The sequence below is a fragment of the Metopolophium dirhodum genome, chromosome 7, assembly GCF_019925205.1.
Source record: "Metopolophium dirhodum isolate CAU chromosome 7, ASM1992520v1, whole genome shotgun sequence".
In the NCBI taxonomy this organism is placed as follows: Eukaryota; Metazoa; Arthropoda; class Insecta; order Hemiptera; family Aphididae; genus Metopolophium; species Metopolophium dirhodum.
In genome coordinates this window covers 2,748,633-2,762,325 of record NC_083566.1, presented here as the reverse complement: position 1 = coordinate 2,762,325, position 13,693 = coordinate 2,748,633, and the positions used below count along the sequence as shown (strand labels likewise).

At 26.7% G+C, this 13,693-nt stretch overlaps 1 protein-coding gene across 1 annotated transcript in view; it reads right to left on the bottom strand.

The window, feature by feature from the left end:
* Positions 1–13,693, bottom strand: part of LOC132949742 (xaa-Pro dipeptidase) — a 28,948-nt gene that overhangs the window by 13,029 nt on the left and 2,226 nt on the right. The window contains exons 3-6 of the mRNA XM_061020789.1: positions 8,785–8,976; positions 5,479–5,526; positions 1,285–1,346; positions 941–985 (exon numbers count right to left, since the gene is read on the bottom strand). Of these exons, the coding sequence (XP_060876772.1) occupies positions 941–985; positions 1,285–1,346; positions 5,479–5,526; positions 8,785–8,976 (347 nt within the window). The remainder of the gene's footprint in view (positions 1–940; positions 986–1,284; positions 1,347–5,478; positions 5,527–8,784; positions 8,977–13,693) is intronic.

The window sequence follows — 13,693 nt, the reverse complement described above, 5'->3', positions numbered from 1 at the left end:
CAAACACAGTACCATAAACAGTCCTTTATTAATGGTAGAAATTATGAACTACTGTTCAAAATTTAATGTACGTTCAGAAAATATTTTTGAAGGATGTGCCAAATACATAATTCAGTTCGGTTCCAATATTACTCCTTCTCAATTTAGAGATTTGTTTTGGCCATTTGGCCAGCTCAACTACAAACCTAAATCAGCTTTAGAGTTTTGGATAAAAGTGGAAAATATAATGAATAAAGAGTTTCATAACTTTAAGACACAAGAAACAATAGATATATTATTGTCTTGTGTTTTTTTAGAGAAACAGCCACTGAACTTTGTCCACAGAGTATTTAATACTTCTTTTTTGCATAATTTATACAGCGAAGGAGGTAATAATGACTACACAAAAATAAAATTAAAAATTATCGACCAGTGTATGACATTAGAGTGTGATCACTATCGAGGGCCAGTGTTACCCAGAGATAAATTTGCAAAGAGCCTTTGGTGCGACTTTAGAATAAAACGACTCTTAAAAGAAATCAATAGTACTCTTGAAAATACTTTCCAAGGCTACAAAATTTCTTATTCGACCATTTTAAGCCAACTGCCACTTATGAGTATTTACATAATTGATGCTTTAGTACACCCAGTTAAATTTGAACTTAACAGTAGATACATTAATTTCAAGAAACATGCTGGTCTATGCACTGTGATTTTAGTTCATTTGCCTGAACACTATTGCTGGGAAAAAGAACACTTAACTGGTATTGAAACCACTAGAATAAGACATTTTCGAAAAATTGGATTAAATGTAATGTCCATCAATTACAAAAAAATATTAGAACTCAAGTATCCTGCTGAACTGACCGAATATATTAACAATAGTTATAAAAGTATGTTAGCTCCTTGTTAATTTAATAAAGAAACTGTGTATACGATATAATAATTTTCATTTACTTACCAATCTGCAATGATTTTATGTAATATTTTGTTGTCCAATGTAAACCTTAATTTAAAAAAAATATTATAATTAGTATGTATATTATAATGTTTTATTTTTAAGCCTGGTGTGGCTCGGTGGTTGGCCTCAGTCACTAACGTGTTCTGAGATCAAGCATTGGACGACGTCACTAATTCTTGGATGGATGACCATCCGGGATTTTAGTGACGAGGAGCCTTGCCCTAAATAAACGTGTTCCTCAACCAACTGTAACCACCCTACAAAATGCTAGTAACCATGGTTGCCTTGCTTAAGATCAATAAAAAAAAAAAAAAAAAATGTTTTATTTACTGAATTTATTTTACCTGTCTATTCCTTCAAAATGTGCTTCTTTACAGGTCATGTCGCTATCAGTGTTTTTTCCAAACTAAAAAAAAAAACAAATATTGTTAAACATTAACTTTATAAAATTAGGTATTGCTTTGCTATATATGAGATTCAGAGATGGTCATTGTAATGGACATATGAAATTTGAATTCAATCATATTTATAATCATTGTATATGAAAATCAATTCTGAGTAAAGACAGTTTGATAGATTATATTACCAAGTATATAATTTTATTATTTATAATACAGTAAGTTGCATTTATTTTTTTGAAGACATTGTATTTAAGAATATCACTCACTGTGTGTATAAAGTATAACAATATACTTTAAAAGTTTCAAGTATCCATGAATAATATTTTTAAATTATAAAAAAATAACTAACTACATTGCTTTTTGTTAAAATACCCAATTTTGTCTAAATTTTAACTTAAAATGTCTATTATAAAAAACTATATTTATATCATTTTTAAATCAGTATTAAATACTTAAGTGAATCCTCGTTAACATTTTAAATTCTTAACTATAAAAATTACAAATTTTATACGTTTTTAACTATAAAAGAATTTGCAAATTTTAATTTATGAAAGTATAATAAAAAGTAAAAATAATTTTTAATTTGAATTTTGAAATTGTTTAAATTATGGAAAGTTATAAAATAAACATTCGGTATAAATTAAATTGCAAGTACGGTCATTCTTTTTAAATTACAACAAAATAAAAAAATTGTTCCATGAGAAATTGGGTGGATATCCAATGTAAAAATTCAAACGCTCATAATACATTTACTTGACTTTCTGGTGACTTTTTTTTATTAAAGGTAGGTCTAAGAGAAATCTTATATTACATTTTAAAATCTTAGATTTAAATAGAAAAATGTTTATGAATTTCCAACTAAGTATATTAGTGAAGCTTACTAAATAGTTAGGTATATACCTCATAACACACATATCTTCAGACCTCTAAGTAGACAAAAGTATAATATTTTTTAAGTTTTAAAAGTTTCTATTTGTAAAAAAGCCCGAGATAGGTATATTTTATTTTATGCAATGTTATACGTAGGTACTCGTACTAGTCGTACTTAATAAAATAAATGTATATGACGTGTTACTTTATTAAGAAATTAATATTATATAACTTCTAAAGAAATTATTAATTAATAATATATTAATTCTAGAGAACTTTTTTATAACTTATAGGTAAGTATAAAATATTATCCAAATAGCAAATTGATGGTAATGTATATATAATATATTATACAATATACCTAAACCTATTTAAGTTTTTTTTATTAAGTAGGTACGAATACTTAGAAAAGCAAATTTGTCAATATTTGTATTTCGGTACACCTCAAAATAATCATTGTAAAAAAATTAGGTTAATAAAAATAATAATTTGTTATAATAATTCATTTAAGGGGATAATTGTTTGTCCCAAAACTGAACTTAGTTGCGACAAATTTATAATTGGTAGGTACAAGACACAAAGTAGACGATAACGATGAAATCGAAATTCGAAGACGATGTTGTAATTTCTCTACATCGTATTATAAGGGTTAAAAAGTTTAAGCAGCTAATAGTCATACACTAATATTAGATAGCCGTACCTATATTTACGACGTACATTTTACGTGTAACATATAGCCACATTTGATGAAATACCGAGATTATATTATAGGTACGCATAAAACCCACTCTTGACGTTTTCAATTCAGAAATATATTTTATCCATTTGGTTAGTAAATTAGAAAAACTAAGGAGTACTAGAAGTGCTTTAAAAATTGTATACAATCATACTATGAATTAATTTAAACTCTTGAGTTTTTTTAATACAGAGGTATGTATATTTTTTATTGATTTTCACTACCGTAAATTAAAACTATAGAATGATTCGGTAAATCAATTAAATTTATGGTTGCCACACATTTTAATGATGTCAATTTTGGTGATTTTATTGTAATTCTGCAAAATATAAATGTATTTCCTGATATCCCCTCCAAATTATTTTCTTTAATATAAATAAAATGTAGAAAATAAATAATATTTTTAAATTGTAAATAGATTATTTTTTATCGAACCATTAAGTACATATGAAATGTATATCGCTTAAGAGTTAAGGTTTAATATATACCATGATTAATACAATAAATAGGTAATACTATTTACAAAACATTAAAATCTAATACAAATCTCAAAAATTATATTTAAGCTTACGATTTTTAATATTTTTTTAGTGATATAGTTATAATTAAACATTTCTTACAACTTAATAATTGTAAGCTAAAATATAACTATTATGATTTAAGGATTCAATAAAGCAATTTTTATTATCATTTGTAGCTGTAGGTTTGATGATAGTATACATATTTTAATGTAGTATAATATTCATTATTCACATTTCATGGAATCTATTTATCTATAACCAGTACAACACTTCATAGTGCATTCAATAACTGTTCAAAATTGTTTAACTTGTTTATCACTGACTTACAGTTTTTGAACGCAATACGTCAATTATAAATATCTAAGAATGACATTTAATTATTAGAGTTAACTCTAAACTAATTATTTGAGTACGCATTATTGATTAAATTTATAACGATAGATCATTAAAACACATTCAACAAATATTGCATACACACAGTCGCACAGATCTTGGATTGTGAAAGAAATCGAAATTAGGACGTATAAATCGTTAGTCCCGGGGTAAATAAACGAACAATGTAAATAAATTGTTTATCGTTAACGCCACTTTTGTAACTCGTGTGTTGTTGTTACATTGTTATTATATTAAAGCCAATGGGGAAAAGGTGATAATGATTGTGTCATACATACTTCTATATTGGTAAACAGTTATGGCAGAAATATTAGTAAACAATTTATATTTAATCGCCAAATAACATAATGTATGCTATGCGCAGCGAGCATGACACATTAAAAATAAAACGATAATTTAGTTAAGGCAATAAAGAAAACTGGCACTAAGGTCTAAAACTATATCATCAATACTGAAGCCTATGTTAAATATATTTATACAAATTACGAGTAGTACCCATATAAAATAAATAGCACCTACAGGTTACTCAGTAAATATTTCAAATATTTATATAGTAACCATAATATAGGTTCATATTATTATATGGCATATTATACTTGTCAATCGTATTGGACAATATTATCGTTCATAACTATACCCTACCTACTTGGTATTTTAGTAATTTGAAATTTCCTGTCATATCACTAATAATAATATGATATACTGACTTATTGTAACAGAACCTATTCACAATTTATTTGTGGCGCTTGATTTACCAAGAAATAGGTTGGTACTCTACATGAATAATAATTTGGAAACAATGCTGAATGGTGAATGCGTTATGTTATATTATTATGCAAATATAGATACCATTTATTATTATTTGTTTTCAATGTTTTAATTTTATTATAATACAATATTACAAACTACCAATACAATTAATTGAAGACACCTATACGGCTATATAGTATATTATTGTAAATAGGCATAATGCAGTAGTGGTCAAACGGTGGGAAGGGGATGAGAGAGATAGAACAAAACCAATTTTATTAACAATAAACAATATTTTTAAATGAAAAAAAACCAAATTTAAAATTTCTATAAATAACTCAAAAAGAGTAAAAATATTTTTAACATCTTTTGATACATAGAAAATAATAAAATAAACATTTGTTGAAAATGTAAAGTATTTTTGAGTTAAGCTAAAAAAACAAAATAAATATTGCGAAAAATTGGTTTTGCGTAGGTATAAACTTCCAATGTTCCTTAATTTTTTTTCGAATTATTTTTAAAAATACTGGGAATTTTCAATTTTGAACTCTCAAAAGTACAAACTAGATTCAATTTCCATCAAAAACTAACCTCAACATTGAAAATCAAAGAATTTTTTTTACTATTTTTCGTGTATATAAACATGTGTTTTTTTTTAAACACATTACTGTAAAATCAAATACATTCATCGCTCCGCTCAGAATCTAAAATCAGTCACCAACCATTCACCGTGTCAAAATCATTTGACCCCCACTAGTATATAGGAACACATGATTATATATTATGAATTGTGATGCATAAATATTAAAAATACACATATATAAATCGTGTTCTATGGAAAGGTTAAATTTAAATTGTATTACTTACCAAAGTCAATATCAGTGAAGGTTTCAATGCATTCAGTGTTTCACCAAGCTAATAAAACATATCAGACAAGCAATTATTATAATTATAAACAACCATACAAATATATGTGTGTGCTTAAAATGTTTAAAAAAATAATCAGTATATAACGAAATTATAAGCGCAAACAATATTTTATTTTTTTTATCATTGAATTATAATTGTCTTTAAAATTATTTAATCACATTCTATTACAGTAAGTAATATAAATTATATTAGTTAATAGTTTGTATTACTGTGTTATACCGATTATTGATCAAATAATCAATACGTTAATTAAATATTTATAAGTAAACCATTTCAATTTCTATTAAAATGTATTAATACTTCAATAAACTTTAATTTCTTAAAAATGTTTCATATTCATAAGATTATAATTATAAATGCTTAGTTTTTAAGGATAACTTTATGTCATTATACGTCAATAGTAAGCATATCGAACATCAAAGCATATATTATAATATTATTATTGAAATATGGAATTGATTTGGATCAGGAATATTGTTAAACATGAATATAGTTAAATCTTATTATAGGAACGAGATATTTAAAAATACTTAGATACATTATACGTCATTAAGTTGTAGAATTGTAACAACTAAATTATTTTTTACATTCGGAATATTATCTCACGTTACTATATTATTGATTTAAAATTTTTGGGATTATATTATTATAATATTACTAGATGATCCCGATCACTTCGTTGACGGTAAAAAAAATGTGATTGATCCTTTTGCGTGCAACTCAGCCTTCCTGGTAGGCAATCCGACTACTCCGGATCGCGGACAATATACGACAGCATACCAAGTAGGTAATGTGCGAACATTTGATTTGATGCATGCTTGCACCTGATCTAACCGATTAACCAATAAAAACCAAATAATAAATACTAATTTATTAATATTTATTTATTTCTCCTATAACCAATATGGGAAAATGTCCACCATAAATCCTAAATTCCTGTTTGAGCACCTCTCCTGGTGGTGATAAGAGGGTGAAAAATACTTTACCACCTATTCTCATACATAACAAATATAAAAAACATTTCATTAAAATCTGTCTAGCCGTTACGGAGGAGTTCGTACATTAACACCGTGAAACAAGATTTTTTTATATTAGATTTTATAATTATGTGGTATTACTGTTGATCTCCTATTATTACCTAATTATTATTTACTTAACGTGTCTATACAATGTCAACAATTGACTACAATTTAAAAATAGTATAAATCATATTTAGAAACAATAATCTAAACAACTTCACTAATCTCGGAAAGTTTAAAATATGTATTTCATAAAAAATACTTCAGATTAAATAGTTTATAACACGAACTCATATATAATTTCTAAAGTAACAATTTATATAATGTTTTACTTTTTTTCTTTTTAGATAATTTTCTATAGTAACAAATTCTACAACGAAACAATAATGCAATAAAAAAACGGCTCATATGGCCATGTATAGGTTATAAGTTATAACATATTGTATAGGAAAAGCAGGGGTGTATCTATAATGTTGGCACTTGCAACTTGCCTGATATGACGTAATATTTTAAATAACGATAATAGGTATTCCCCTTTTTAATTAGTGTACCTATAGAACCATACAAACTAAACTTAGCGGAAATATATTTGTTTTAAATTTATTTTGTAATAATAATAATTTCAGGGTTAAAAAACACGAAAATGTTTTGTGTATAATTTAATGTAGCACACATTAATTTTAGGGGGAAGCCTCAAGCCTGCACATTTCTTGGAGAGGTTAGGCACTTTAGTATCCCTGATATAATGACCCAAACAGTGGCTTTTTTTAGCCTACCTATACACGCGCCAAAATGGTAAGTGCACGGCTGAAGCAAAGCACACCTGCCTAATGCCTATAATACGTAGGTATACCAAAATATGTGATTTAAAAGCCTACTCCAATTCTCCGTAGCTACCATTGATCATATTATTATAATATTTTTTGTCAATGTCACTCAGCGTTGCTTGTCGGACAGTACGTTAAAAACACGACACAGTTGGGCATCCGTCCTAGAAAATAACATTAGCATTATGCCATGATATATATCTATACTGTATAGAGGTGCTATTTTCGTATGTCGATCGTCAATGCGTTTCTGACGGAGCTATCGTATAAAAGCCAATGCATACAATTTAACCACAAATCACAACAAATACATTAACCTCAAACTCTGTCTAAAAAATATTCAAATTACAGTAATACTAGGTAGGAATAACATTCGATAATATATTAAATTGGATTACACATCTAAAAAGAAATGTAAGCTGCACCTGTCAGACTAAAATTTATATCATCAAAACTCTCATGCTAAGCAATAACTTCAAAAATATGAATGTTAAATTTAAACCAACAATTTGAATTTTATTGTTGATACTGCAGACTGCTCTAAATGTAAATACAATAATTACTTGAAATAAAAGCAGTAACTCCAGATGACCAGATCACTTACTGCTTTTTGTTCTAGTATTTGGACATACTACTTATTTGATTCGGATCTTCATGCATTTATGTACATATCGCCTTCTTTGTTATTTTCTTATCTGTTTATATACATTTCTAATGAGAAATCCCTTATTAATGGACCGATAGGGAATTAAAATATTTATCGATAGACACCAAAAAAATCGATTTTGACAAGAACGGACTACGGAGTTACTGCTTAGTGGCTTATGACGGCAAATCTACACCACACATGTGGAAAATTAACGTTAAATATATATAAATCTTTAATTTGAATCCTTAATCAACTTTGGATCACAAAATGGCAGACATCTCAAATCTTTATACCCAATACAACATATAGGTATTTTCCCATCAATAGGGCTTCAAAACAAGCCCCAAAAAAAGAGTTGTATGGTATGCATAAGAAATACCATATCAGGACAAAAATACACTGTATATGGCATAACGAAAATCCGTTAGAAAAAAAAAGTTGTAACTAGTCTAAAAAGTAAAAACATATCTAAGTTAAAAAAAATTAAAGTAGGTACTGATAAAAATATACAGACATCGAGTATTAGAGTAAAATATTTAAGCTTAATGTTTTTCACGTTTAACTGTAGACATTTTTATATTTTTCCCATAATAGAATGTCTTGACGATCATAATATAATGGTATTTCGCGCAAGTGTTTTGAGGCTACCAATAGTTTATTAATTCAGCCAGAAGACGATTCAGTTGACGTACCTACTTTCGATAAAAATAAAGAAACTTATAGTTTTATAACTGTTATTATATATTACCGTGTCTGCGTACGACGCGTAGTTGACCTTATACCGACATTTGTATTCATCTAAGCTCAACGGTTTGCCCAACCACACTGTGTGCGCCTCTTCGACTCTCGGGAAAAACAAATGGGCTTCGCCGCTGGATACTTGTATTAGACCGTAACAATCAGGTTCGCTGACTCCGAAAGTCCAATGGAAATAGGGCTCCTAAAATAAACATAAAGTTGTATAACGCCATGGACAGCGACAATAATAATAAATTATTATATAAGTATAATTTCTTATTCAAGGTATACTAGGGTTGGCATGAAAAAGCCCAGTTTTTGAATTACAAGTTACAACAGAAAACAAAATTTAGTTCGTTCAAAACTAATTTTACATAAAAATTCTTATTTTCCAAATTATTTTATTTTGTTTTTTTCTGATAATTTTGAAAAGTACTTGGTATTTTAGATTCTGAGCAGAGAAATGTATGTATTGATTTGTTTTTTATATTTATTTTTTGTGTCTGTGATTTTCGACAAAATCGATTTAACATTTTCTATATATAGGTACTATACAATTTTCAAAATATTTTGACTCGTCATGAGCGGTTTACGGACATTTTAAATTAAAATTTTTTTTTGTTTTTGTTTCTATAAATGTCAATAATATTTTATTTGTTGGGTCAAAATGCATGAAAATTCAACACAAGGCTCCTAATGTATTATTAGTTATTACTATAGCAGTTGAAAAATATTTAAAATACATAGGTACAATTTTTTTTGCAAGCATTTAAAGTTCGAATTTTGACAACATTCATCAAATTGAAAAATAATTTTATAGTTAAAAATGTATAAAATGTCAACTTTTATGGCTAAGGATTGAAAATTTAAAACAAATTTCCACGTAAATAGGTTATATACAAATTATTTTTTTCACAATAATATCATCAATTTATTATACTTAATAATACCATAGGCTGACCGCTGACGCTCAGAATCGTTTTTCTTATACAATGATAATACATCATTGAATTAAAATGTAACACCATCCATTACAGTGACCCACTTGTAACCTACTGTACATCAGAGTGACACCCACTTGCCCACCTTTTTTACTTTTTATGAGCCAAAGTGACAATTCGATTAGATTCAACTCACTACCAGAAACCACAATTTTTAGAATTTAAACGCATATTATGGATTTTTAATCGCATAATAGCTCAATGTTATGTATATTTAGTATACAATTGGAGCGTTAAGTTATAGCCCTATATATATTGAGTTATGATACATATTACCTATAGTATTGTTTTCGACAAATTATAAATAGGCGTCATTGCCTATTTAAAAAAATAATAAACAGTGTCTTATAGTATATTAATATATTATAATATGCATTAATGCATTATACACGTTTTCAATGTGCGTCAGCAAACGTAGTTATTGTGTAACACTGAAATATAATTAATGCATTATACAAACATTATGTTTTTTTAAATAAGTATTGAAACGATATTACCTATATCAATTAGTCTCAAATCCCGCCCATCTCTACACGTTTTTAGGCTGATAGCGGTTTATACTGACGTAAACAAAAATTATATATAATATATAAAACCTTGAATTTCCACACGTAGACAACTTATAATTCAGCCAATTCATAAACGTTTGTATACATTCTAGCTACCACATATATAATCATAATCATCACCGAATAGACTTTAGTGATTTGTTGTTGTTGTTGTTGTTGTTGTGTTTAGATTGTTTATATAACAGGTATTTGAGTCATTAAATATTGTATGTATGATACATGTATTTATCGCATAAAACATATAGAATTTACAACAGTTAATATTGTTGGTATGAAAACACATTAGGTACCTATTTCCTATATTTTTCATATACATTACGTTACTTACGCAGCGTAAGCCGTAAGGGTATTTAAAGTATTGTCAAGCTCTAAGCAGAGTGGAGTGGTAGAGGGATAGTATCTACCCCTCCAATCATACCCACAAACAAAAATAAAAATATTGGGCTTCTACTCCACTCACCAAAACTTAAAGTACTAATGAGTAATGACTAATTACGTACTTTTTCGAAATTTAATACAAACTATACAGTAAACATAAAACTTAAAAAATACATAAAAATAAAACTTCAGACTTATCAAGATAACGAGTGTTTACTGTTAAAAAAAATCATCTAGGTACCTATATGAAATAATTAACATAAATGTTATTATTCATAAATCATAATTATAAAATTTAGCGATTTCCTAGATTCTAAAATCTACAATAGCTAAAGCAAATTGTATAATTAATGACCCTCACACCTGACACATGCTTTATTAAAGTGATTAAACATTTAAGTTGCCTACCAGTCTTGTCATTTATTTTACTTCAAGATACTTTTAGTATTTATATTTAAGACTATAAAATACAAATTGTTTTTATATTTTTATATCTCTTTTATATACTTTTTTAAAAAATAAAATAACGTAATAATATACAATAATACAAATATCATTGATTAACAGCAAGAAGGGAAGCTAACCAATAATAGAACATTCAGAACCATAAGTTGCGGTTATTTGGGTTAAAGCACAAGAGCAAGAATATGCTAAGACCAATTTTTTTGAGACGGGAGAAGGGTTACCTGAAATTTTAATGGAATATTATAATAGTAAAATAGTATAATATTAATTTTTGTTAGTATTAACTATTTAACTATTAAACACGTATTCAATGGTAGTATTTCTTATTTTTTTACAGTTTTGATATTTAAAATTTGTTCTATTTTTATATAATCAACAAACTTCTATATAATTGTTCAAGAGTTAACATTTTAAGCATTTTGAATAGGTCCATCTAATCAAAAATTATTTTAATAATGTTTCAGCATAATTTATTATAATATTATCTGTACTGCATTAAGAGTACATTTTGTAAGCTGACCCCACACAATTAGACTATAATATTTCAATATAGATTGTACTATAATATAGATATATTATTCTTATGCTATCAGTATCTAAAATATTTCAGAATTTCTTGAATATATAAAAGCACTTTCTGGTAACTATTATTACACTTTTAATATGTTCAAATATGGAACTCATTTTAGATGTTGGTAGAATATTATTCCGAAATATTTATTGGGGTTATGTGTGATTATAGAATAATTTCCTTTAGAAAATGTATATTAGTTAAGAAAAATGCAATAAATACAGATTTATTATTATTTATGACAAACTATTTTTTGTATACCAATTATTTACTGTTGCTAATTTTAAATTCTGAGTGGAGCGATGGATGTATTGATTTTACAATGTGAGTTTTTTATTTTTTTTTGTGTCTGTCATCACCTTTTAGGACAGTAAAAGTGCTTAGATTTTCTTTAACAGTATCTTTTATGATAGGAAAGTGAATCTAGTTGGTACTTTGGGGGGTCAGAAGTAAAATTTTCCCAAAGTTTTCAAAAGCGCCGTGAAAAAAACAAAGGTAAAACGGTAATTTTTACGCAACTCTAAAACAAAACCATAATACGTGAAAATAAGATTGACTGAATATTTATAATCGCATTTTCTATACATGATAACATTTTTTTAAATATTTTGACTTATTTTGAACTGTTAACGGACATTTTCAGTTTTCAATATTTTTAGTTTTTTACTCTATAAATATCAATTAAGTTTTATTTGTTGGGAAAAAAAGCTTGACAATTCAATAGAAGGCTCCTAATATATTGTTTCAAAGACAGATGAAAAATATAAAAAATCTAGTCACGATTTTTTTTTATAAGCATTTAAAGTTCAACTATTGACAAAATACGTAAAATTCACGAAAATGTGCAAATTATATTGAGTTAGAAATTATTTTCTATTATTTTCTATTTAAATCTAAGATTTGAAAATGTAATACAAGATTTCTCATAAGTTGTCTACCTTTATCAAAAAAAAAAAATGTCTACAAGCAAATCAAATTTAATTATTATAAGTGTTTGAAGTTCATATTTTAAAATTGGATATTCACTTGATTTTTCATGTAGCGATTTGGTTATTTTGTTGTACTTACCTAATTCAAAAACGAATAACTGTAGATACATGAAAATTTCACTGAATGTTTATATTTTTATTTTCTATACGCCATACAATTTTTTTAGTTTTTTTTTCTATATATTTTTTTCTAACATTTTATTTGTTGGGTAAAAATGCATTAAAATGTAATACAAGGCTCCTGATAGATTGTTACAATAGTAGTTGAAAAGTATTAAATATATATGAGCACAATGGAAGTTTATACTTTAAAATGAATTGAAGAGTATAATTCTAATATTTAATATCTCTTTTAATTTTTAAATGGGAACCCAGAGTAGGCAAGTTTTTTATTTAATATGGGCTTAGATTTTAGCCAAGATACGACTTGGCTTGGTGTAGATTGAGTAATGGAGTGAAATCAACATGTACAGACATAATTATTATCTGAATTTGTTTATTTTCATATCTATATTTTTAGGAACTTTTTCACTTTACAGGAAACCTCTTTTTTTGCCCATTTTTAGGAGGTTTAAAATGTTGGTTGAATCAGCATTTGGCGGTCAAACTTAGTTTCAAAGTTATAGCTATTTGAAATTTTAAAGTATGACAAAGTAGTCACTCCTTATGCCTACCAGCAATCGTCGACAAACTCTAGGTCTTAGATACCTTAGATTTATACTCTTATTATATTAGTAGTCTCAAATTAAAACTAAACTATAGTTTTATTTTTATACATACAACTTGCAGATTGCAATATGCAGACAATCTCAAATGTTACTTTATGTGACTTGAGGCAATTAAAACTTTGTTCTTAATTCTCAAAGTACTAATTGCTACTATACTATAGAAAATATTTAATGTTGTAACTCCACAAAGAAATTAATAATTAGCTACATATTTAAAA